The sequence below is a fragment of the Lacerta agilis genome, chromosome 1 (genome assembly GCF_009819535.1).
Source record: "Lacerta agilis isolate rLacAgi1 chromosome 1, rLacAgi1.pri, whole genome shotgun sequence".
NCBI classification, from domain to species: Eukaryota; Metazoa; Chordata; class Lepidosauria; order Squamata; family Lacertidae; genus Lacerta; species Lacerta agilis.
In genome coordinates this window covers 121,042,387-121,069,489 of record NC_046312.1, presented here as the reverse complement: position 1 = coordinate 121,069,489, position 27,103 = coordinate 121,042,387, and the positions used below count along the sequence as shown (strand labels likewise).

The following is a 27,103-nucleotide window of genomic DNA, read 5'->3' as shown; positions in this document are numbered from 1 at the left end:
TTGGGAGGGAAGCTGTGACTGTTAAGCTGGTATCACGCCAAAATATCTCCGATGCTTGACTGGGGTCAGCTACTGAGATTGCAGCTCGGTTCGACAAGATGACCCTCGGGGACTCTTCCAACTCGACAATTCCGTGGTTCTAAAAGCTACAGCGTATGCAGTTATGAGTGCCAGTGCTCCCTTAAAAGACCAGACTGAACAATCTCTTTCCTTTTACTCCCTGTGTGTATTTCTGCTCCGCACACGCAACTTCTCTCCATCGTTTTCCCGAGGAGAGAAACGAGGTTGTTCACAGGCGAGGTGATGCTGCGGTTGCTAGGCAACCACAAGGGCCGCTTCTCCCTTCTCCAAGAATGGGCAAAATGGCTAACTGAAAGCCTGAAGCACAGACATAATCACCTTGCACTTTCTCCCTTGGATCTTTGTTCCACCCTTCCAACAGTTTCCCGTGGCAGCCTTACAATACCTAATCAATAAAAAACAGTCTGCTCCCTCTTACCACCCATCATTGTCCCACTACCGCTCCCCTGGCTCTGAGCCTTCTTCCCTTGGGAAGTTTTGGAGTTATTTTTAAGGAAATTCACCAAAATCTACACGGGTTGCCATACATCCAGATTTGCACGGACATAGTGATTTCGTCTGGATGCTGTTTCCCACAGCCAAATTCCAGCTATGTCCAGGAAATTCCGGACATATGGCAACCCTATGCAACCTTGCTGTGGGATGTAATCCATTGGAACAGTCAAATACAACATTCCTTGTTTCCCTAGAGTGGACACAGTGTGCAGAAGCAGTCAGTTTAGGCGTCATCGTGAAAAATGGAAAGACCCGTAGTTCTATGCAAAAGTCTTTATTTGACAATGCCCTCCTTATGCCTTCCATAAGTTGAAAAAAATACTCCCGCTTTTCGCTTACTGGTTTCATACAGAGCAGCATTACACAAGATGCAGTACTGGCAGATCCCCTGTGGACACCCCCCCCCAATGCCATATTGTCCACCCGAAAGCCTCTCCGAGGTATGTACTACAGCAGGCACCCCCAAACTCGGCCCTCCAGATATTTTGTGATTACAATTCCCATCATCCCTGACCACTGGTGCTGTTGGCTAGGGATGATGGGAGTTGTAGTCCCAAAACTTCTGGAGGGCTAAGTTAGGGGATGCCTGTACTACAGTACTTGCACCACTGTCAATACAACAGCCTCCCCTTGTCTTCGTGGTGGCCCATTGTCTTTCTACGTGGCGGTGGGCATGTCGTTCTCTGTTGCAGCAGAAGTGGCTGGGTCAGGTTCTGGCGTATACTGGTATTTGTTCACAAAATGGTCCACGAGACGCTGCCTGGTTGCTGCTACTTCTTTCTCATAGGCATTGATTACACTTTGCCCAGTTTTGCTCTGCAGAAGAAAGGCGGTAGGTTTTATTTGGTTGCCATTTTTGAAGTTAAACACCGCAAGCAGCTGCTTTAGATATTGCAAGATACGGCAGGGACCCTGGAACTGCCAGTGCCACATGGTCACTGTCCCCCCGCGTGGGGTGGTTGCATCTGAAAATGGGGACTTCTGACATGCTGCCCAGAGCAATGTGCACACAATTGGTACGAAAGGGGCACCTTGCACACCTCTGGAGGGTGATACGTGGCACTAGAGAAGCAGTAAAGTAAACGTAAAGGGACCCCTGACCATCAGATCCAGTCGTGTCCAACTCTGGTGTTGCGGCGCTCATCTCACTCTATAGGCCGAGGGAGCTGGCGTTGTCCACAGACAGCTTCCGGGTCATGTGGCCAGCATGACAAAGCGAACCAGAGCAGCGCACGGAAACACAGTTTACCTTCCCGCTGGAGTGGTCCCTATTTATCTACTTGCACTTTGACGTGCTTTCGAACTGCTAGGTGGGCAGGAGCTGGGACCAAGCAACAGGAGCTCACCCCATGGCAGGGATTCGAACCGCCGACCGTCTGATCAGCAAGCCCTAGACTCTGTTGTTTAACCCACAGCACCACCTGGATCCCTTTAGAGAAGCGGTAAAGGGAACCAAAAGCATGAAGTGCAGGCGGCAAACATTTTGTGCACGTCCGATTGACATGCGACCGCCAATGCACAGGAAGAGGGTAGGCTTATGCACATTCCACCAATGCCTGCAGGGGCCAGGAAAGGAACAAAATGTTGCCACCTGTTACTTCGCACCAGTTGTTCCAGTGCCAAGATTTTCTCCAACCCTTTCCCATTTGAGTTAGGGATCATAGCCCTTTACCGCTGAATCAGAGCCAATGGCAATCTGCTGAAGACCTGAATTGCTGTTCGCCGCGCCTCAGCTTTAAGAAGCACCGTTTTCTCAGGGGAAACTCTGGAATTTAAAAAGGAGCATTCGGACACATGGGCCTTTGTCTGGAAGGCACAGAGCAAAAGGTAAGCATGGAATAGCCCTTAGACCCATACAGGACAAGCCACTTAGAGATGCCAAGATTTACATGAACTAGGGGACAGCCAAAATCCATTTTGGGGCAAATTTCCAAACCCACAGATATCTGTGTCTTTACTTACAAGAAAAATTCTGACCCGCTCCATCTCTAGCTCATAGTATTCTTCAACTGTCAAGTCGTCAAAACTCTTAGAAAGGGACAAAAACCCACAAGAGTCTCCGGCACGCTTGGAGTGCTCCAGCCTGCAGTGAGAACAGTGAGATGGCAATTGAGCTGCTTAAGAGTACAGTATCAAGAGAGATTAGAGGAATTTTGTCCTCGTCCCCCCCCAAAAAAACTTCAACAACTTTCTCCATGCTGCTTTCACTTCAATAAGATGTGTAACAATTTAGATTGGTGCTTTTCTAGCTAACCTGCATTAGCCAAGGTGCACAAAGAGAGTGTAACCCAGGCAGGCATAGGCAGACTCGGCCCTCCAGATGTTTTGGGACTACAACTCCCATCATCCCTAGCTAACAGGACCAGTGGTCAGGGATGATGGGAACTGTAGTCCCAAAACATCTTGAGGGCTGAGTTTGCCTATGCCTGCTGTAACCCAAATAGAAAGGCTGTCTTATTCACCGATGTCCACTTGGTATGTCAAATAGTTTGCACCTTGGGCAATTGCTAAGCCAGAGAACCCCGTTGGGTCTTTCTTACCAGGGATCGTGATCTGGCTCCCAGCCCTCCAACTCTATTAAGCAGAAGAAACACTTTGCCAGGTCAGGTTCATTTGCTCCTGGACAGTGGATCAAGCCAGCCCTGGCCATCTGAATGAGAAAAGCAGAACAGCATGTTGAAGACATTGGCAGGGAAGCTATGTTGTGCAACGTGGAGCGATTCTTGCCATCCTGACACCTTGGGCACCTTGAATGTGCCACTCTTTGGACTCTGACAGCTTAGAATATGATTACGTGTATAAATCATGTAATCATAGAATTGTAGAGCTGGAAGGGAGTCACCTAATCCAACCCTCTGCAAAGCATGATTTTTTTTTTGTCCAGTATGAGACTCGAACCCATGACACTGAGATTACCGGTAAGTGCCTCGTGCCCTGCCGACTGAGCTAACCAAGTTTAAGTAAAAACAAAATAAAAAATAAAAAGAATTCCTTCCAGTAGCACCTTAGAGACCAACTAAGTTTGTTTGTTGGCTCCCAGTACGTTTCCGAGCACAATTCAAAGTGTTGGTGCTGACCTTCAAAGCCCTAAACGGCCTCGGTCCTGTATACCTGAAGGAGCGTCTCCACCCCCATCATTCAGCCCGGACACTGAGATCCAGCACCGAGGGCCTTCTGTCGGTTCCCTCACTGCGAGAAGCAAAACTACAGGGAACCAGGCAGAGGGCCTTCTCGGTAGTGGCGCCCGCCCTGTGGAACGCCCTCCCATCAGAAGTCAAGGGAATAAACAGCTACCTGACATTCAGAAAATACCTGAAGGCAGCCCTGTTTAGGGAAGTTTTTAAACTGTGATATTTTAAATGTATTTTAATGTTTGGTGGAAGCCACCCAGAGTGGCTGGGGTACAAATAAATTATTATTATTATTATTATTATGAGCTACTAGAAAGAATTTTTATTTATTTATTTTTTACTATGGCAGACCAACACGGCTACCTACCTGTAACAAGTCTAAGTAAGGTAGATTTGCAACTCTGCCAATCATGTTTTTACATGCATCTGAAGAAAATGAGGTGCTCCCTGCTGCCATATTTTAGAGGCTTGGTGGCAGGTCTCATATTAAAGTAATGCTCCTCTCGCAAGCTGTGACCCAAGTACCTCCTGCTTAGTTTGATCACAGTAACTTGTCCAGTTTCTGCTACCCCAAGATTCAAGCTCTTTAACTTTACATCATGCAGACCTCATTTAACGCGCAAGGTGAAGTAAAGTTCTCTAAAGGGTTTTGCTCCGCTGGTTCCTTGCAAAACTTATCTACCTTACGAGAGAGTTGTGTGCTTCTTTAATTTTCGGTAGCATTTGTTTGCTCTTTACCAGAACCCCGAGGTTCTCATTTTCCCAACCTTAAGTACAGTCCTGCATTTCCACACCCATTTGCTATTAAAAAGAAACATTCACGTGAAAATTGAGAGTGAATTTCTCCTATAGACACATTATTTATTGCAGACTTGCCCAACATACACATTTCTGCAAAGCAATTTCCCCTAATATAGAGCAGCTGCATATGATACTTTCAACAATATAGGTATTTTTACACACTTTTCTCCAGCATATTTATTACTTGGCTGAAGACCTCATAAAATTCAGAGCACTGCAAATTTCAAAGGATGACTTGTTTCAATTTACATATTGTTTTAGGAAGTGCAGATTAGGTAGGTTCACTTTTAAATGCAAATTGAATCATATTTCTCCCTCCTCTGCTTCGCTAAGGTACCAGAGCCAAGCGTGCAAGTCCTTTCACATAAAAATCCCCTCTTAGTCTCCTCTCCACCCCTCCCCACCACTTGGGATCCTTTTAGGGAAAGAGGGAAGCTTTTTTAGTCTTTATGGTTAGACACACAGGGACCAGAAATCCTTGCTAATCTACTTCAAGTCACCCAGAGATCCAGCAGCAGATCCCCATTTATCTTCTGCCCACTCCTGACCTATAGGTTTTGTAATAGCTAGAAAATAAAACCTCTAGGATTTGTAATAGCAACAAGATAAAACCTCTAGGATCTGTAATAGCTACAAGGTAAAACCACAGTATGATGCAGGATTTGGGGGCAGGCAGGCGAGCAACAGAGCATAGTTTATATCCTTTTCATCCTTAATCTGCAAGGATACTGTCAAAATGCTATTGAGATTAGTTAAATTCACTTTGGTAATTTAAGTAGTTTTGCTCACTTAAAGAAAAGCTGGACCTTCTTCAAGATAGTCTCCATCCCAAAACCACTGAAAGGCAGCCTCAGAGTAGAATCATACCACCCAATCTCATTAATAAACCAAGACTACAAGACTACAAGTGAGAGCTGGACCATCAAGAAGGCTGATCGCCGAAGAATTGATGCTTTTGAATTATGGTGCTGGAGGAGACTCTTGAGAGTCCCATGGACTGCAAGAAGATCAAACCTAACGATTCTCAAGGAAATCGGCCCTGAGTGCTCACTGGAAGGACAGATCCTGAAGTTGAGGCTCCAGTACTTTGGCCACCTCATGAGAAGAGAAGACTCCCTGGAAAAGACCCTGATGTTGGGAAAGATGGAGGGCACAAGGAGAAGGGGACGGCAGAGGAAGAGATGGTTGGACAGTGTTCTCGAAGCTACTAACATGAGTTTGGCCAAACTGCGGGAGGCAGTGAAGGATAGGCGTGCCTGGCGTGCTCTGGTCCATGGGGTCACAAAGAGTCGGACACGACTGAACGACTGAACAACAACAACAAGATATTCACATCTATCTTGGCCAACCGCCTAAAAATTTTCCTACACAAGTTTAAAGCCCAAGACCAGACTGGCTTCATCCCTGGTTGCAATATAACAGGCCCCATTACTGAATCTGATTTAACACAGCAAGGCAACTAAACTCCACTGACAACCATGTCCCTAGACATCCTCAAAGCTTTTGATTGCTTAGAGTGGTAATAGCAGTACTAACTAAATAGAATTTGGTCCTAATTTCTTACAAACCCTCAAACAAATATACTCCCGAGCCTCAGCAAAATGCAGGACTAACAGTATGGACTCTAATACCATAGCAATCCAAAGAGGCACAAAACAAGGATGTCTATTATCTCCCTTCCTATTGATCCCAGCTCTGGAACCTCTAGCAATTTGAATCCGAGCAGCCACAGACATCAAGGGAGTGGAAATAAAAGGCAGAACCTATAAATTAGGGCTCTTGGCAGACGACCTAATGGTCACAACACCAGACCCCATAAGCACAGCAACCTCCCTAATCAGAGAACTCGACACATTTGCAATGGTGTCGGGCTTACAGGTAAATTTTGCAAAGTCCGAGGCTGTGTGTTTCAACACCCCGCCCCCATGCCCCCAAAGTAATTTGCCAAGATAAAACTTTGTTGCACCAAGTCAAATTCAAATTCAAACTTTATTTGCGTAGCCGACTGGCCATAGCATCTAAAAGACAAACACCAACAAAAATACAACAAATATGGTTACCAATAAAACCTTATAACCTATTAAAACTCAAGGTAATAGCTCCTTGGAACTTAACATAAATAGTAAAATGATAATAATAATAATGATAATAATAATAATAAAATCCTATGCTGGGAATCACCAAGTTCCTAGGGGTACAAATAACCAGAAACCTCAACAAATTATACCTTCACAACTACAACCCCTTGTGATGACAAATCAGCAAAAGACCTGAAGAGATGGAACAACACCGACTTCACTCTCTCAGGCAAAATAGCCTCGATCAAAATGATCACCCTCCCAAAATCCAAACCCTCCCAATCAGGATTCCCCCAGCCCAACTTTGCAAATGGCAGAAAAAAATACACTCATTTATATTCTCACGCAAAAAACAAACAAACAAGAATAAGCCCCCAAATACCTGCACCTCCCCTCACCTCCCCAACTCAGTAGCACTTATGCATACTTGACCTACAAAAGCTGGTTTTCTTATTTGTTTGATTAAGTAAGTAGACCTACACTTTCAGGAGTACACTTGCAGTTCTCTTTAAAAGGCCAGCATGCAAAGCTTCTCAAGCGATTCTCATAATAATGCATGCTTCTATATTCAAGCAGGCACTTGGAGTTTGAGTTGACTTCGTTCAGCACAGTCTCCATTTCTGTGACTCCTTAGCAGTGTTTCCCTGGCATGACTTACTACTTTACATATAAGGCACTGCAAGTGCATTAAGCTGACTTGATTGGCCTCACCTGTGAATATCAACGTAATTGAGGGAGGGGGAACGCCACCCAAAGCGACCTGCGGTTGTCAAAAGAGGAAAACTGTGGCAAAAAATAAAACAGATAGACCAGCAGCCAAGTCCTGTTTGGTTTGTTCTGTTCAAATACTTTATTTTAAATATTTTCACTCTGCTTTTCAGCCAAAAGAAAAGGCTCCTAGAGTGACTTAGCATGATCAATAATAAGTTTATACTTACAATAACACACACACAACACAAAAGGAAAATTGGCTTGCTGGGAGAAGGAAAACCCCCCCTCAGGCACTAGTTTTCAGTTACAAGGTTTCTGTAAAAACAAAATAAAATAAAAAAATCCTTCCAGTAGCACCTTAGAGACCAACTAAGTTTGTTCTTGGTATGAGCTTTCGTGTGCATGCACACTTCTTCAGGGGAAAGCAAGCTCATTACAACTGTTCTTTCTTTGGCTGATGGAACCATTGAAGGCAACCCTTTTTAGGGAAGTTTTTAATGTTCGATGTTTTATCGTGTTTTTAATATTCTGTTTGGACGCCTTCTGTCAGGAGGAGCCGTCCAAACAGGGACTTGGAGTTTGAATCCAGTTCTGTGACTTCTTAGCAACCTTTCCCTGACATGACTTATATTTAAAATGATATAGATATGAGACCCCCAGGCATAGGGCTGTATATGAATTCAATGAATGAATGAATGAATGAATGAATGCGTGAGTGCTTTGGGATAGGTGGTGGCAAAGGTGATGATAGTAGGATCTTGTCTCCTAATTTTCTTTACTCGCACAATCTTCTATCTAGCTCAGCTGGTAAAGCATGAGGCTCTTAATCTCAGGGTCGTGGGTTTGAGCCCCACGTTGGGCAAAAGATTTCTTCATCAAAGGGGGTTGAACTAGATGGCCTTTATGGTCCCTTCCAACTCCACAATTCTACGATTCCTGGTCATGTTCCTACATATATTGTTCTCATTATGAAGATTCAGGAATGTTAGGTTGTCCTGTAATGATGAAAAGAAATTGTTAACAGGGATTTCATTGAGTTGTGTGTTTGAGAAAGGCTTATTAAAGGCGCGCCTTCCCTTTAGCCATTCATTTGCTTCCCTCTGGTGTTGAAATGTACGTATTGCTCTATAACAGCCTTCCAGGATGAGGATCCTGCAGGTGTTGCTGAATTCCAGCTCCTCCCGTTCCTGAATTTTGGCTATGCTGCCTGGGACTGAAGGGTGCAGAAGTCCTAACAGCATTTGGAGGGCCACAGGTCGTAGCTGTCAAGTTTCAGATTTTAAAATAAGGGATCAGCACCCTCACGTGTCCCGGGACAGTCTACGGTTCTCAGGGACAGTCCACACCATGGTAATCCCCCCAGGCTACAAATTAATTTACACCAGGCTACACACCATCAGCTTTCCCCACATTCATATGTGGGATTTGACTGGAGTAACACATGACTGGAAAGGTTTGCAGTTCCACAAACATAGGTGTGCACTGCCTCGAAATAAAAAGAAGTGAACAAAAGAAGGCTCACTAGGGGGGCATTGCTAAAAAAAAATGTCAACTTTGTAAGCAGAGGTTCAAGTGAATAGAATCTGAATCACATGCACCACAAGGCCTATGCAGCCTCAACTTAAGGTGGCTCCCGGCCTGGCTTTTTACAGGCCCCAGCTGACTGCACAACCTGGCCTTTGGAAAGGCCATATAGACAGATGCTTTTAGCTTCTGCACCCCTCCTTTGCACACCTGTCAACACAACCACATAGGCATTTTCCACAACAGCTCCGCAACACAAATCCCTTCTGCAGGCAGGCACCCCCGCACAAGAAATGCGCTCCGCTCCCCACAGCGGACCCATGCTCCCTTGCCCTCTCGAATTTCCCCTCTGCAAGCTGCATCCATGGATAGAACATCGCATCTAAATATTTCCATTCTGCACAACTCGCAGCATTTGCACGACCCCCTCCTGACAGCACCACACATGGAGGGATAATTCCCACACACAGCTTGATGGGCACATATGCAACCCCCCGCCCCAATATATATATATATCAGAACTGCATCAGAGAGAATGGCACATGCCTCTTTGTCAATTTGAGCATAGTTGCGCTCCGTGGGCGACAACGTACGGGAATAGAAAGAGATGGCCTGGGCAGGCCGCAGGCCTCTTATATACCTGCTGGGATTGACAAGTCATCTGACCCTCACCTGAATCCTCTCATATACCTGCTGGGATTGACAAGTCATCTGACCCTCGCCTGAATGTCATAGCTCTTTGGTAGCTGCCTCTGATCAGTTATCATTTAACTCTTGGGGGAAATAATTAGCATCACACATCATGTGCCTGGAAGTTGCCAAACCAATTAACCAACCAGAAGGATTACTGTTAATAGCACCAGTTTTCCTATAACTTGATATTGCTGGATAGATTTGATCAACTGCAAAAGCATTTTTAGTTTTCTTTCTGTTGCCACACTGAAACGTTTCTTTATTAGTGCCACTTTCTTTTGTATGATTCCTTGCAAATGAAGGAAAACAACTTTTCTGCTTGTATACGTTGATAATATAATTTTGGTTACTGAGAACAAACAAGATTGTACATAAACAACATTGGGTGCAGGCAATGCTGTAGTGTGGTGCAAATGCAACTGTGTTGGCTAACCGCAGATATGGTGCATATTACATCATCAACACGATTGCCTTTGGGGAGCATGAAACCTAGCAACATCTGCTGCCATCCTTTTACAAATAAATGTTGTTTCGACCAGTTGAGAAATTTCCCTTTTGAGTAACAGTTTAGAATATGGTTTTTTTTTTGGTCCTGTTTTGAAAAGTCTTGTTTATAGGGTGAAATAGAAGGAAGCAATCATACTTTCGAGATGAAGGTGGCAGTGTGTGCTGCTGGATGCAAATTCTCCCAGCTGACACAGACTCATATAGAGTTATTATTATTATTAAAGATTTTCTTGATTTACAAAGGTAGTACAATGTCTCTATCGTATTTTTTCCATGTAACATTTTTACAGATCAATTTCGTTTGTTAAGACATTGGGAAGAAAAAGGGGAAAGAAGTGGGTAGGGTGGGAAGATGGGTGGGGTGGGGTGACGATGTTTCTATTTTACTTAAATTTTACAGTGGTGCCCCGCTAGACGAATGCCTCGCTAGACGAACTAGTGGAAGGCTGCCCCGCAAGACGAAAAAGTCAATGGGGCTGCCTTGCAAAACGAAAAAAAAAAAAATTTCTGGCGCGAAAACCTCCGCGCTGCATTGCCGCTTCGCTAGACGAAAAATTCACTCTACGAAGACACTCGTAGAACGAATTATTTTCGTCTAGCGGGGCACCACTGTACCATGCTGACACCAAACTTAAGGGTTTGGTGTCAGCATGGTTTGTGCAGGTTTACACTTTTTGCTTGTGCTCCTTTGGTGGTGAGAGAGGTCGGGGTTGGCGTAGGGTGCGATTCTGCATTTGTGGTTGGCTGTGGTGGTCTTTGGTTTCCTGTGTGAGTGGGGTGGGTGAGTGTTTTTGATCAGGTTAGCCATATTGATTTGTATGCTGTCGGTAGATTTTTGTCATTGTCTTGTTGGGCTGTGTGTGTGATGAAGGGGAGCCATAAGGGTAGAACTTAATTAGCCGGCGCTTCTCTATTCCAGCCCAGCTTATTCGGGTCCCTAGTGCCAGCGGTGTACCGAGCTGCTTGGCTGCCAGGGGCGGCAAGCCCTGGGGGCGGGGCCTCACTCTGTAGCGTATGCATCGTGATGTCTGCTCCTTGGCCCTTCTCCCTTCCTAAAAAAAGGAAAGGAAAGCAGCCACTTGTGCTGCTTTCCTTTCCTTCAGGGTTTTTCTCAGCGCTGGCCCGGGCGGAGGTGAGGGGTGGGTCAGCGAGGAGGGGTGTCATGCCAGCGACAAGCGTGACACCTCGTTGGCCCGTCCCTCGCCTCTGCCCAGGGCCCAACCCATGCGTGCCGCGCCATGGTGGCGCTGGCGGGAGGGCCCCGGGCAGGCCGCAGGGCGGAGTGGCCTCGCTCTGCAGCTTGCTTGCAGGCCGCCGAGCTGTTTTGCTCGCAGGCTGAGGGGTGAGGCTGCCTTGCTCCGTGACGGGGCGGGGCGGGGCTGGCCCAAGTGTCACCCCCCTCCCCTGGAACCCAGGGCGCCCCGCCCCCTGCGCCCCGCCCTCGCTACGCCACTGTCTAGTGCACTCGTTGGGCGTGAAGCTCTCCCCACACCACCCCCGTTTTCAGTGAAAGTGTGTGAAGAATGACATCAGGTGGACATGACAGCTCCCTACTGACTGCTGGAAGCAACTTCAAAGGAGGCTGCTTTTTATTCCTTTGCATTACCACCAGGAAATCGCTTCTCGAGCATTAAAAATAAGCTATTGTAAATGTAGCAAATGAAATGAAATGAAATAAAGCCCAGAAGGTTGCAGGTACTTTTGCTGACTCTCATCTGCTATATGAAAGGAAATAAAGCCTTTGGTTTTTCAAATGTGATGTGGTGTGTGTGTGTGTGTGTGTGTAAAACCCACTGTTCAGCTAAGATTTGTCAAGACTGAATGGTACCCATTTGCATCACCTTCATGTCATTGCATTTATAGTGAAAATGCAGTAGCCAAGGCCAGAGGGGTGAGGTGTCTTTGGGCTCCCTCAATATCAATGGACAAGGGGCTGAGCCTTCTCAATGTGGAGGGGGTGGAGGAGGCTCCCTACGGTTGGCAGTAGGGATGCGGGTGGCGCTGTGGTCTGAACCACTGAGTCTCTTGGGCTTGCCAATCAGAAGGCTGGCGGTTCAAATCCCAGCGACAGAGTGAGCTCCCGTTGCTCTGTCCCAGCTCCTGCCAACCTAGCAGTCGGAAAGCACGCCAGTGCAAGTAGATAAATAGGTACCGTTGCGGCAGGAAGGTAAACAGCGTTTCCGTGCTCTCTGGCTTCTGTCATGGTGTTCTGTTGTGCAACAAGTGGTTTAGTCGTGCTGGCCACATGACCTGGAAAGCTGTCTGTGGACAAACACCAGCTCCCTCGGCCTGAAAGCTAGATGAGCGCCGTAACCCCATAGTCACCTTGACTGGACTTAACCGTCCAGGGGGCCTTTACTTTTTTACCTTTATGGTTGGCCTTCCTGGCCATCGACTTCCTCCAGTCACGTCTGTGACGTGTGTGTGCCATCCTGCATCAGTCAAAGGTCCAACATTCTGGCGTGGCCCTCTGAGGAGCCCAGTGTGCCAGTGATATCACATACGTGTGATGGGCTCTCCCGGTGTCGGGGGCCAACTTGGTGCCTCTGCCGTTCCCCATATTCTGTGCAGTGACAGCAAACTCATTCTCTGAAACTGTGCACCCATTGCCAGCTAAAAATGCAGCCGGATTCTTTGCTGGTTGGGGGAAGGAAATGCGTCAAAATGCAATATTTCATAAAGAACGACAGGATAGATAAGGATTGTGGCGAAGGTCAGATGTTCACTGATTCCCAAATCAGCAGTGGTGGTCCGCTGACTGCAGAGTAAACAGGAGTGTGCCCAAAACAGCATCATTCATGTAGAATCGGAAGGTTATCGGCATCCTCTGGGGGAATCTTGAGGTTTGCAGAAGTGCAAAACAGTCCTTCTCACTCAGAGCTGGGCTTTCCAAGTAGCTGCCTATGTTCTGTTATGTGAAACAGCGTTCCTGCTGAGATATGATACACACCTACTATCTGGAAACGACAGAGGGCACTTGTGTTTCAACAAGTTTTTCCAGCTGTTTGAAAAGGTCTTTGCTGTAGGTGTTCATTTTGTATAATTTTTTAAACCTATCTTCGGGTGAGGTGGGGTGTTGTTTCGTTTTAGAAACTTTTTTTTTTTTTTGGTTTTTGGTTTTGTTTTTAATGTCCTGCAGCCCAGCTGGTGTGCAGACCCTGCAACATTTCTCTGATAAAAACAGGGACATCCTATAGCATAATACTGTACTAGTACTAATAATTTTATTATTCAGACTCCATCCTTCTGATTGGATTTCCCCAGCCACTCTGGGTAGCTTCCATCATATATAAAAACATGATAAGTGTTAAACATTAACAAAACTTCCCTATAGAGATGGCTTGGGGTGGGCGGGTCAAATAACTCCATACCCTCCAGCATTTCTCTGATGGAAATAGGGGTGTATTTTTATTATTATCAATTTTTTATTCAATTTTCTTTTTCTATCATTACATACATCTCATATCCATAACATTTATATCACATTCCATCTTCCCTCCCCTCCTGGGCTTCCCCCAACTTCCTCTTCTAGTTTGTTTTTCCCTTATTACATACTGCTGTTCCCTAAAAAATACATTATATTATTTCTCTGTCTTCTACATATTTTTTGTTATTAAAGGTGTGAGTGTTTATTTAAATCCTGCCACCAAGTCAATAGTCTTCCTTTGTTTCTGCTAGTATACTATAAATGGTTTCCACTCTCTTTCAAAGTCACTGTTGTCTTTTTCCTGAAGTCTGCCCGTCAATTTTGCCAATTCTGCATAGTTCACCAGTTTTTCTTGCCATTGTTCTTTAGTTGGCATTTCTCCAGTCTTCCAATTTTGTGGTATCGAAATTTTCGCCGCTGTAGTAGCATACATGAATAGAGTCCTCTTCTCTTTTGGTAGATCTACCGAAAATAGGGGTGTCTTAAGGAAAAACGGGACATTCCGGGATCAAATCAGAAACCGGGATGGCTTCTGTAAATCCAGGAATGTCCCTGGAAAATAGAGGCACCTGGCGGGTCTGGAAAAGTATTGCTCTGCTTTCCTTTGAACCACATCAGCGAGGCCAAGAAGGGAGTCTTGACATCAGGGCAGCCCGGGACCTCCATCCACGCTGCCTAGGGTTACACACACTTCAGTGCTGTTAACACCGCAGTTTGACTTCACACCCAGTCACACTCAATTGTCTCTTGAGGCAGAAGGATGCCAACAACATATGCATGTGTGTATAACACCTACATGGCATGGCGTCATCACCGTCATCATTATTTGTTGAGTTTATATACCGCCCTATACCCGGAGGTCTCAGGGCGGTTCACAGAAAAGATCACAACATATATAATCCGAATGAAAACAACAACCCAGTAACACCTTCCCAGAAAAGAGCCACATTTCAAAAGGGTATAGGATGTCAAACAGATCAACCAAAGGCCTGATTAAAAAGGAACGTTTTTGCCTGGCGCTTAAAGGTGTATAACGAAGGTGCCAGGCAAACTTCCCTGGGGAAGAGCATACCACAGACGGGGAGCCACTGTAGAGAAGGCCCCGTTCTCATGTTGCCACCCTCCGGACCTCTCGAGGAGGAGGCACACGAATGAGGGCCTCAGAAGATGATCTCAGGGTCTGGGTAGGTTCATATGGAAAGAGGTATTGCGGTCCTGGGCTGTTTAAGGCTTCATAGGTCAAAACCAGCACTTTGAATTGGGCCCGGAAACTAACTGGTAGCCAGTGCAGTCGGACCGGGATCGGTGTAATATTCACAAACCGTTTTGCAACCTGGCCGCTGAATTCTGCACCAGCTAAAGTTTCCAAACCATCTTCAGAGGCAGCCCTACGTATAACGCATTGCAGTAATCTAAACTTGAAGTTACCAGAGCATAGACAACAGTAGTCAGGCTATCCCTGTCCAGATACCTGGGCCACCAGCCGAAGCTGATGGAAAGTACTCCAGGCCACTGAGGCCATCTGAGCCTCAAGCGACAGCAAACCACCCAAGCTACAAACCTGCTCCTTCATAAAGAAGAGCCAGGGATGGAGTGCTGTAGAACATGAAAACAGGGCAGCTGTTCGGAGGAGCCCTGATGTGGAAACAGAGCTCTCTCTCGGGACAGAAGAGGAAGGTGCTTCATTGTTCAACTGTGCTAAACAGCAAGGTACAAATGCAAATATTTTGGAGGAGGGGAAAACATACAATAGCTTTACATACCAGGCTGGCCAGCTTTTATTCAAAGCCTGCCTTATGTGCTGGCTGGTTTCCAAGGCTACCGGGTGTCAATAACTAAAACATCCTTCAACCAGCCTTCTTATTCACAGTCAAGTAAAGGATCACAAGTAGCTTACGATAACCGTTCGGCCAAAGTCGTAGGAGAGAAGGAACAACCAAACCAAAAGTGATATACTTAACAGTTATTTTGGAATATGCAAGTGGGGGAAACTTGCCCTGTCGTAACATCTAAGATTGGAACTATTTGTATTGAGAAGAGCTTATGAACCAACACGGTTACTGTGACTTCTTCCAGGAATTTGTCTTATCAGAGAGGGTATATCAACATGAGATGATAAGTTTCCCTTTCCTTAGAAACCCTGGGAATGGTTGTGCTGACAGAGTTCTCAGCAACCTCATCATAAAACATAGCAGTTGGTAGTGTGCAGATGAGGCCAGGGGCCTTTTATTTTATTTGTTTTAGAGGATTTCTGCCTGGGCCTCTTCCATTCATAGACTCTGCAAGGCGGCTTACAATAAAATGAAAGAACAACGTACCTAAGAACACCTTTTTTCTTCTTTAGCGATCACTCATAGCCAAGTAACCCACTCACAGACCCCATGAATCTCTCACACCGTCTCTCACTCCACTCAGTGGCGTAGCAAGGTCAGGTGCTACCCGGTGCGAAAAAATTATTGCCCCCCCCCACATTGAAATCTAGTTAGACTCTCAAGAGACTGTGATCTACTCACAGTATAAAAAGACTGCCTGTGATCTACTCATTGTCATTACTAGGAGTTGTTGAGCTTTTTTTTAAGGAAAGGATTGTTTGCTCGCCTGCCTCCTTTCCGTCCTCTCACTGCATGCCTGCTGCATGTCTCAACCATCCAGCGGCCTGAGAGCATGGGGCTGTCAAAACAAAGCGACGAAAAGCGGCGCAACTACCCCCTTCCCCCGATAGCTCGGGGTAGGCGGGAGTCGTGGGCGGGCAGCGTGCTGAATGTCACCTCCCCTCGGTGATGACACCCGGGGCGGTCCTCACCCACTGCACCCTCCTTGCTCCGCCCCTGATTCCACTCCAACTGCCTCCCTTGGAACTCTGACTAGTCAGGAGCTGTTGCTAGATAACTGCTTGCTGGTGGTGGGGGGGGGGTGACACTCGGTGACTCAACAACAAACTTTTCCATCACAGATGGCAGATCTCAAGCTCTCTTTGCATACACACAGAACGGGCGGTGGGAGTGGAATATGCCAGCCCTAGAGATGACATACTTGTTTCCTCCTCAAACCCCACCCCACCCTTTCCCGTGTCAAGTCTGACACCAGCAGGACTCTGGATTGGGCAGTTCTTACATCAGATTTCCCACGCTCTGCCTCTTGAACTTAGTTCCAGTTGAAATCAATGGGACCTGCTGCAGCTAACTTACCTTGCCCTCTTGATTCAGTGGGACCTACCTCAAATAAACCAAGTCTGACTCTTAACTCTCTGAATGCAGCTCAGTAGGGGAGATGGTTGGTTCTAGTCTGTAGCTCAAAATCAACAAATTCTGATAATGTAATGCTAAGGAGACAATAAACTTATCCCGCAGATCACGCAGGGTGGGGGGGAAAGTTTTCAGTCTCGTTTAAACAGCGTCATGTCTAAAAATAGGGAATAAACCAGACTAAATTGGTTATCTAAATTATACATTATACGGCTCCAGGTGCATTAAAGGTGAAATAGTTTCCGTGTCTAAAGCTGTCAGGAAAGTCCAGGATTCTGCCTCTGAAATTCAGTCTCCATTCAGAGTAAAAATCCTTCTGCTGTTGCATTCCAAAACAACAACATAGGAAATTCTTTCTGCAGACTCTGGATTTTTTTTTTTTGAAAGGATCTTGATAAGCAGGAGTTGGCCTCTTTCTGCCTTCCTGTCCTCAAATGCTCTTTGTGCGGTGGAGCAACTTTCTTCTTCAAAATGCATATCTTCTCCTTACTTGCCAGAGCAGCAAAAAGTTCCAGGTTTGTTGTCGAATGCTTTAGTTCACTTTCAGTGAGAGAGGACAAGAAACACATGGAGTCTTTATTGCAAAACAGAGCAAATAAACAGGCATAGCAAAGCAGAGTGGAAACAAATATACATCTTCAGCAGGCAGCACAATAGTTAACCTGTATCAGCTTCCCAGAGAGCAGCTGTTGCAGCTGCCCCATCCCACGACAATGCTCCAGCTAAACTCTCGGTTCTTTCCTCTTCCGGTTCAAATTGCAAACTCTCTCCTTACTCTTCCCCCTTGGTTCTGAGAGGTGTCGCCTTCATAAGGCTGAATACTAAAATACACACAGTTGAAAATCAGACTAAGAAAGCACAAAAAGAAGTAAGAGAAAATAAGAAGGAGGGGGAGAAGTTGAAAGGAATAATGGATGAGCTTGAAAAAGTACAGGAGTTTGGATTTTGGATACTATACTATAATAGATAGATTGCAGTAAAAGATGCAGGATTTTTTTTTTTTTTTAGAAATGGAACCCATGGAGGGAAGGAAGGAGGTATGAAGGTTCGAAAGAGCCCTTTTTATTTTTGGAATTGTTATGTTTGTGGTGCACAACCTTTATGTAAAACCAATTAAAAAAATTATACACATATGAAAAAAAGGCTGTCTGTTGTCGTGAGCACTCTTCTGTGGCTCCTGCTGTCATAATAAAGGGGACAGTTCAAATAGCTAAATATCCCATATTGATTATGAATGCCTTAATTGCTTTCTAAGCTTGTTTATTTGTGTATCATTCACAGCATTTGTGCATTAATATATTTTCTGTATTTTTCTGTAATATTAAGAGAGACAGTCTCTTAGAGGCAGAGACCTTGGAAAAGGAATGTGCCTAATGTTGCTTCTTCAACTATTTCTGGGAAATCAGCCAAAACTAGCCAGCAGCTTCAAGGTAAAGATAACGGTGCACGATCTGGAATTAAAACAATGGCCTGTTAATACAGAAATAGCACCTTGGCTGTTACCATAGAAACACCATCACGAGAGAGGGGGACGGAAAGCCCCTTTTAAGGAATGTGCCGTTAATATTAATTGTGGTTAGCCTTTAATGGGCTTAAGAGCTGGTCTTGTTGATTGATCATACTGGAGGCATCAGGCTTGTTGGAGTTGTGTATCCTTACATGTATTGGTATGTATTGATTTATATTTGTGTATTGTTCCTATGGGTCTTTGGGAGAGGGGCAGCTCTGAGTTGTGTGAGCAAGGGGGGGCTCTCAGCCTTGGACGGGATGCATGCGCTTTCTGAACAGCCGGGAGGAATGCAGCTGGAGTTGGCTCCTGCCACCTGTATTAACATTATATTCAGTCCATTAAGATGTAAGGTATTTCCTAGTTAGTAGACTCATCCCCCTGCATGGGTATTATTGATTTATGCCTTTGTATTTCCTATCTAATGCAATAAGTATTATTGCCGGTTAACTGAAGTTATGCTTTCTTGCTGATTAGACACACACATGCCTTATGAATAGGTTCAACCTTCAGCATACAATAGGGGACTGTTGTTGCTTATGTTGCTATATTTCTGGGAAGCCTGCCAAGTACATTCAAAGCTCGCCAGGTACACATTCCCAGACTGGGGAGGCTTTGGGAGGTTACCCTCCTAGGGAACATGTGAACCTTGAGCCAATTTTCGGTTTCTATTTTCGGTTTCTGTATTGTCTTTATAAGGAATACGCGCCAGTCTCTCAGTGCTCAGTCCAACTTTTGGATTGTGCCTTTTGCTTTGCATATGCAACTCAAAATAAATCCTGTTGAACCCTGCATGGTTTTTGCCTCTTCGTGTTCCTGAATCCACCGCTCAAGAGCTCAAGAGCCCATTATGGTCTTACAATAATGCTATCAACACAGTTCCTCTGCCTTTTTTTAAACCAAAGGACACCGTGAAATTCAGCTCGGTTAGCTGACCCCTGTGTGTAAAACCACATTCGCCATTATAGTGTGAAGTAAAGAGATATATGCTAGTATCTCCTCCCACTGTCCACCTTTTGCTTTCTCCGGAAATGTGCACCCAAAAAGCAAAAAGCAAAAGTCACAAATATATCGTTTTAGTGCATTTGTCGACAGCAGAAGTGTGGCAAGTATTGGCTTGGCTCCCATTTCACAAAACTCGCTTGCTCTCCCTAAAAATCATTGTAAAAAGAGACGAGAGCTAAAATTAGATTCCTTTATGGTTCTCCAGAAGGTCGAGGAGGTTGGAGGTAGACGTAAAGCAGTTAAGAGCACTTACTTTGAACAGGAGCTTATGAACATACATTTAGACATTTTAAAAACTCAGCTTTCAACTAAGGGATGGCATTTCAAAGGTGCTGACAAGCCAGCCAAGGTGCTAGCTGTGATATGACAACTTATATCCAGTCTCCTGGAAACTGTGCTTTGCCATTCTTCTTTTAGACTTGAACTTGCGGAGCACTGTTAAAATCTTTACCCAAGGGTTATTGTCAAATAATTGACATTATTAGAATGTTATTTGCAGCATTACCTCTTTGCCTCAGATGTATGAAACTGGTGAAATTATCTTTTGATGGGATGATTTCCATGAAGCTTTTTGCATTTAAAACAGGACTTTTCAAATTATTCCCATGAGCATGCATGCACATACATTTTTATTGGAATATTCCACTTACACAATGTGCACAAATGTTTGTAAGTTTGCATATTTATATAAAAAATGGAATCAGACTTTGTTTTCTTAAAAAAATGAGCATGAATCTGATTAATATTTTCTGGTTTTTGACATCACTGTGAAGGGGTAACTGATGAATGATCAGGATTTTCAACAAAAGGACCTAAATGTTTGTTAAGGGTGTCTTTATTTGATGGCCTAGACAGCGTTCTTCAACATTGGGTCCCCATATGTGGGTGGACTACAACTCCCATCATCCTTGACCATTGGGCTATGCTGGCTGTGGATGATGGGTGTTGTAGTCTAGCCACACCTGAGGCTCCAAGGTTGAAGAATACAGGCCTAAAATGTTTTGCCTGCCCAAGGAAGGTGTCGCCCTCAAGCTAGTGGGAGACACAGACTGTGGATGCACCGCTGTTAATGTGCACATGGGTCGCACAGATCTGATGTGCTTCTCTGTGTGTTCATCCACACATGAGCATGCCCCCAAGGGAATGAGCGAGCTACTTCCTGCTCAGTTCCTCTTAATAGCCACTGCTGAGAACAGCAGCAGGAAGTACATCTCTCATTTCCTCAGAATGCAGCTTTTATTCTCTCTTTTCGATGCAAACTTGATAAAAATCATTTGAACTTTCATGGGTCCTTCCAAATGTGGGTGATTCAACAGCACTCCTCTGATTCAAGATGCAAGTTTAAACCAGGCAGCTGGAATCCACATGACATCCTTTGTATGAGTGGGTAGTCCCTCTTTCCCCAACTTCATTTTTTTTAAAGGAGCGTATGATGTTAACAATAAAAAGAAAACAAGAGTACATTTAGGTTTCCTGAGCCGTGCTCTCAGATCCTCCAAGTGTCCCTGTTTTCCAGGGACGTCCCTGATTTAGAGAACCCACCCCAGGTTCTGATTTGATCCTGGAATGCCCCACTTTTCCTTAGGACATCCCTATTTTCATTGGAGAAATGTTGGAGGGTATGGAGCTGTTCGACAGTGGGATTTGCTGCCAAGGAGTGTGGTGGAGTCTCCTTCTTTGGAGGTCTTTAAGCAGAGGCTTGACAGCCATCTGTCAGGAATGCTTTGATGGTGTTTCCTGCTTGGCAGGGGGTTGGACTGGATGGCCCTTGTGGTCTCTTCCAACTCTTCTATGATTCTATGAGTTATCCAACCCCAGAGCCATCAGAAGGCAATCCTGTATAGGGAAGGTTGTTTTTTTAAAAAAAAAGTTTAATGTTTTGTTATGTTATGTTTTTATATAGATTCGTACCTTGGATCCCGAACACCTTGGTATTCGGACGTTTTGACTCCCAAATGCCACAAACCCGGAAGTGAGTGTTCCGGTTTGCAAACGTTCTTTGGAACCCAAACGTCTGATGGGGCTTCTGCAGCTTCTGATTGGCTGCAGGAGCTTCCTGCAGCCAATCAGAAGCTGTGCTTTGGTTTCTGAATGTTTTGGAAGTCAAACAGACTTCCGGAACCAATTCCGTTCAACTTCCAAGGTATGACTGTATGTTGGAAGCTGCCCAGAGTGGCTGGAGCATTGCATCCCAGTAAGATGTGTGGGGTATAAATACTAAAATTATCATTATGGAATGGGATGTCCCTATTTTCATTGGAGAAATGTTGGAGGATATGTGATCTCCAAAGGTCAGGCTGTGAACATGATACAAATCAATTCCATATGTAAAAATATGTGTTTCCAAGCTTTGTAAGATGAGTATCATAGCCGCAATAGATTGCTGCTGAATTTCAAATGCTATAGGACTAGAATGGCCAATCTGTGACACTGATGTCCTGATAAGCAGCTCAGGTAGTTTGAGTTTTATGGCGCATGGTGGCAGCACTCATCTCCGCTTTCAGGCCAAGGCAGCCGGCGTTTGTGCACAGACAGCTTTCTGGACCATGTGGCCAGTGTGACTATCCCACTTCTGGTGCAACGGAACACCGTGATGGAAACCAGAGCCCACGGAAACACCATTTACCTTCCCGCCTCAACGGTACCTATTTATCTACTTGCACTGGCGTGCTTTCGAACTGCTAGGTTGGCAGGAGCTGGGTTGACAGAGCAACAGGAGCTCACCCCATCGTATGGATTCGAACGACCAACCTTTTGATTTGGACCACAGCGCCACCTGCTCCCCTTTTGTTCATAGAGAGGTGCGTCCTCTATTCCATTGTGTTTGTATAGTTTTGTGATGCTGAATCAGGGCTAGCCTTTCAGTAGAAGCATCGTAAGGGTGAGGTCTCTTCCATGACCTTCAGTATGTGCAGCAAATATGATTTCTCCCTAAACCTTTAAAAAGTTAGAATGTGTGCCTCTGGGCTTTCTGTTACTGAGCTGTATTTCTGGTCTGTCCATTCTATCTATTTCTCACCCATCTCTTCCATCTATCTCACTTACACGCTGGCATTTCTTCAAAGAATTTGGAGAGGTTCTCATATGGTTTCCATCCAGGCATTTTCCAGGGCCAGATGTCCAGAACTCCTTTTAAAGAATACGAGTGCTAAACTGAATAAATCATATATAGAGGGTAACGAATGTGCGCAAAGAGATTAGGGGAGAGAAGCTGAGCTTCAGGGGAATGGCTTGCTCTTCTGCAGGGGGCTTTTGAAATCCAGACAGACGTGTTTCCTAATGCTCTCATTTGGGCAACGGAGGGGCAGCAGTGTGCAAATCTGCTTAACAATAAATGTTATTAAAACTAAGTCATTGCTCCCAGGGCTTCGTGATAGCAAAAAAAATAATTAGCACACAGGACAAACAAACGGAAGATCAGAGCTGATTAAAATTATAATTAAAGTTCAGGAATGACACTTTGCTATCGCAGACATCTCTGTAGACTATTTGAAGAGGGCATTAAACAAATTCAATCATTTCTACATAATAACAGTATTTACAAGAGCACAATAGGAATGCAATATGTTTAACTGGAGACAAGCTGGAGCCTGAAGTGTGTTTGCAATATTAAAATACAGTGGTGTGTTTGTGTGTGTGTGTGTGTGTGTTTGTGAGAAATTATTAAAACTAAAGTACTCCCCCCTGCTAGCTACTAGGCCCAATAATAATGAGAAAGGCAATGATAATGAAAACTGAGGAGAAGGTGTGCTGAAATGGCATTTGAAAGAAGAGGATTTGCCAAGTAGATTTTAGCACAAAGCTGATTTTGATTGCACTACAATGACGCAAGATAACGCGGACGTGGGGACAGGAGGACCCTGATTCATAAACCTGAATCATTCACAGAGGGGGGAAAATGCATTAAAAATAAGAATGATAGGTTGTGGTTAGCAGCTTCAGTCAATGCCTTCCTTGTATTCATAGTCTATGGGGATGATGAATAGCTCTTGTTGCATTAATCAGAAAAGAAGCAATAAGGAACTTCTTGCATTTCAGTGGAAGTTGCACAATGTCTGGTGAGGACGATTACCAGGCTCTGTACAAACAAGAGCTTCCCAGGATGTAGGAGGCATTGTTGAAGGATTGGGTCCACCCCACCCCCCCAATCAACACACCATGTTCTGGCCAAACTGGTTCTACAGCAAAAGCCAAAAATTATTCCCAGCAATAAATGTCTGTATGCCCTCTGGATGTCATTGGATTACAGCTCCCATAATCCTTCAGCAGCAACCATGATGACCAGGGCTGATGGGAAGGGGAGTCCAAAAACATCTGAGTGGGGGCACAGATCACTGCTGCACATTTGGGTGTCACTGTCACAGATATTTATTCATCTTTCCCTGCTCAATGTTGTTGGTGTTGTTCAGTCGTTCAGTCATGTCCGACTCTTCGTGACCCCATGGACCAGAGCATGCCAGGCACGTCTATCCTTCACTGCCTCTTGCAATTTGGCCAAACTCATGTTAGTAGCTTCGAGAACACTATCCAACCATCTCGTCCTCGGTCGCCCCCTTCTCCTTGTGCCCTCCATCTTTCCCAACATCAGGGTCTTTTCTAGGGAGTCTTCTCTTCTCATGAGGTGGCCAAAGTACTGGAGCCTCAACTTCAGGATCTGTCCTTCTAGTGAGCACTCAGGGCTGATTTCTTTAAGAATGGATAGGTTTGATCTTCTTGCAGTCCATGGGACTCTCAAGAGTCTCCTCCAGCACCATAATTCAAAAGCATCAATTCTTCGGCGATCAGCCCTCTTTATGGTCCAGCTCTCACTTCCGTACATTACTACTGGGAAAACCATAACTTTAACTATACGGACCTTTGTTGGCAAGGTGATGTCTTTGCTCAATATAGAGGGCTATTTGGTAATGTCAGAAATAGTCAGATTGTAGCTGCTTCTGGTCTCCAAAAATGAGCGCAAAGTGAGAGGCCCTGCTTCTGTATCACAGAAGGCTGACCTTTCATTGTGCACAGACTACCGAAAAGACCTGGGGTGAATGAACCTGTGCAGTTTGGGTTTCCCTCAACATCTCGCAAAGTTCCATTTGTTCCGTTTCCTGGTCAGTTTACAAATTGGGTGCTCATTTAAACCCCAGCTTCCTGACTTCACCAGAGACATCTGGTTGGCCACTGTGTGAAAGAGGAGGCTGGACAACTTGACAGACCCTTGATTTGATCCAGCAGGACCCTTCGGAATTTCTTGTGGAAATGAGACCAAGACAGAATGAGACAGAAAGCTGAGCAGACCGAAGGAAATCTCTGAGGGGATCTGATGTAGGCCGTGTGAGTTTGCTTTTTGTAGGATTGCTTAATCTTTTGACCTGTTTATCGAGCATTCATCCTGATTTGTTTGCAGGAAGGTTACATGACGTTGGCTATTTCATGAGCAGTTATTCCGTTTGGTTTGCGGGGTGGTTAGACAGCATCGCCTCAAAGCAAATGTAAGAATATGTTCCAGGTATTCATTCTAGTTAAGCTGAAGATGTGCTCAAGATCTCAGCTGTGTTATATAAGTCACAACTGGAATGACAAAGGAGCTTGTCTCTGCTAGCAGAGGCAACTGCTGTTGTGAAAATGCCGGAGCAAGATTCAGTTTTGTTATTCAATATCTTAACAGAAGGTGAAACCACAAAACAGTCAAAAGAATCACACAGTGAGTGTGAAAAGAATCACACAATAGTATTGTTTGGACTGTGACTTTGGCCTTGTGTTTCTCCAACAGACTACCTCCTTTCCCGATGCTAAATGTCCTTTGAAACAGAGGTGGCTTCTTAAAGCAGTTTGTGATATGGAGCTGGAGAGTCAGTTGTTAAATCAATATATGTTAAAGATCCCACTGGGTGTGTCACAACACATTTTGGATTCCAGCCTGAGGCTGCCTCCAGATGTTGTCTTTTCCTGTGCTGATCCAAAGTGGCACTCTGTGGCAGGAGATGTCAAAATTGGCAAAGGTGTCTCCAGGCCTCAAAGATAACAGATGGCCTCATTTTCAGCTTCCTTGACCATAAATCCAAGGGAGACTTCTAGTCAAGAGAGTTCTGGATTTCTGGTACCAAACTGAAAGCACCATTTGTATAGCAGGACACTCCACAAATGCCAAGTGTTCCTCTGCTCAACCTGTATCATGATGGTTTGTTATCAGAAACAGGAAGTGCTACTCGATGTTGGAGGTTCTGAGTAGCACTTCCTGTTTCTGATAATGAACCTCTGGAAAAGAACCTCAGGTCATGTTTCTCCAATGAAAATAGGGACATCCTATTCAACAACAACAACAACAATTTGATTATTTATACCCCGCCCATCTGACTGTGTTGCCCCAGCCACTCTGGGTGGCTTCCAGCCTATATAAAAACATAATAAAACATTTAAAAAAATCTTCCCTATACAGAGCTGCCTTCAGATGTTTTCTAAAGGTTGTATAGTTACTTATCTAGGGCTGCCATATTTCAAAAAGTAAAAATCCGGGCACAAAAGTTGTTGAGCTTTTTTTTGTATATATATAAAAAAGAGTTATTTAGCTATTATTAATTACATTCTCCAAAATTTACACTTCCAGCATGGGCTGACATAAGGCTGAATTTTCCCAGACACTTCAGAGATTTCTGCGCGGACGCTGCTTACAAGGGTCAAATAACGGCTTCATCCAGCAAATTACAGGTGTATGGCAACCCTCTCTTATCTCCTTTGCTCGGGGGTCACATAACTCCATACCTTCTGACATTTCTCCAATGAAAATAGGGACTTCCTAAGGAAAAGTGGGACGGGGGTGGCGCTGTGGTCTAAACCACAGAGCCTAGGGCTTCCCGATCAGAAGGTCGGCGGTTTGAATCCCCGTGACGGGGTGAGCTCCCATTGCTCGGTCCCAGCTCCTGCCCACCTAGCAGTTCGAAAGCGCGTCAAAGTGCAAGTAGATAAATAGGGACCGCTCCGGCAAGGTAAACGGCGTTTCCATGTGCTGCTGTGTTCGCCAGAAGCGGCTTAGTCGTGCTGGCTACATGACCCGGAAGCTGTCTGTGGACAAACGCTGGCTCCCTCGGCCTATAGAGCGAGATGAGCGCCACAACCCCTGAGTCGTCCGCGACTGGACCTAACGGTCAGGGGTACCTTTACCTTTACCTTTACCTTTAAGGAAAAGTGGGACATTCTGGGATCAAATCAGAAACTGGGATTTGTGCAAATCCAGGAAAATATGGACATTTGGACATTGAGACCCGTTGAGGTTTATCATATCTGGAAGAGCCCTAGCATATGTCCCCCCCCCAAAAAAAAAACAACAACCTGATCTGTACTGTCTCCATCACCAAAAAGGTCATACAGCCATCAAAGCATATCCTATCTGCATTTTCTTTAATTAGTTCTTATCCTACTGGAAAACATGTCTTTTCCATTAAGAAAGCAAAACAAGCACTTAACCTTGCACTGCTGGTGCACTTTATTAGCATTAAATACTGCCTTTTAAAAGGCTTTTAGTAAATGAATAACAGAAAAACCAGGACTCAGAAATACAGGAAATTTGTTTTCAAATGACGTTATGAAAAAAAAAATGGGGGGGGGGAGGAGAAGCCTGTTCTCTCTTTTATAACCGAACAGAAAGAGAAAATACAAGGTGTGGGGGTGGGGGAATTTCCATTAAAGTTACGTAAGACGGCAAATATTTGAGCAATTGGTAAATCAAATAGATAAGGACAGAAGAAATGTGATTCACAAGCTCTATCCCTTTTTTGTAATAGGTTAGAGAGGCACAGGAGAAAAACACAGCCCTGGTTCTTTCTGACGATGAACCGAAGAATCCAGATTAAGAAAGCGCAGCTCAGTTAAAAGAAAAGAAATAGATAAAGGATGAAGGATGCTGGTTGAGTTAT

At 44.9% G+C, this 27,103-nt stretch overlaps 1 protein-coding gene across 1 annotated transcript; it reads right to left on the bottom strand.

Annotated features, from left to right (window-relative positions):
* Positions 1-1,132: 1,132 nt before the first annotated feature.
* On the bottom strand, positions 1,133-7,246 carry LOC117061313 (baculoviral IAP repeat-containing protein 5.1-like). The gene is made up of 4 exons (XM_033174080.1): positions 7,067-7,246; positions 3,117-3,226; positions 2,539-2,659; positions 1,133-1,392 (listed from the first exon to the last, which is right to left on the bottom strand). Exons 1-4 carry the CDS (start codon positions 7,202-7,204, stop codon positions 1,234-1,236), a joined length of 528 nt encoding a protein of 175 aa, XP_033029971.1. The 5' UTR covers positions 7,205-7,246; the 3' UTR covers positions 1,133-1,233.
* Positions 7,247-27,103: the final 19,857 nt, after the last annotated feature.

Bases quoted from the DNA above. Each gene is read 5' to 3' on its own strand.
- LOC117061313 (XM_033174080.1), bottom strand. From the start codon at position 7,204: ATGGAGACTGTGCTGAACGAAGTCAACTCAAACTCCAAGTGCCTGCTT. The intron at 2,660-3,116 runs GTAAGAAAGACC...TTCTCACTGCAG, and splicing joins GAGCCAGATCACGATCCCTG to GCTGGAGCACTCCAAGCGTG. The intron at 1,393-2,538 runs GTAAGTAAAGAC...TTTCTTCTGCAG, and splicing joins AGCGGGTCAGAATTTTTCTT to AGCAAAACTGGGCAAAGTGT.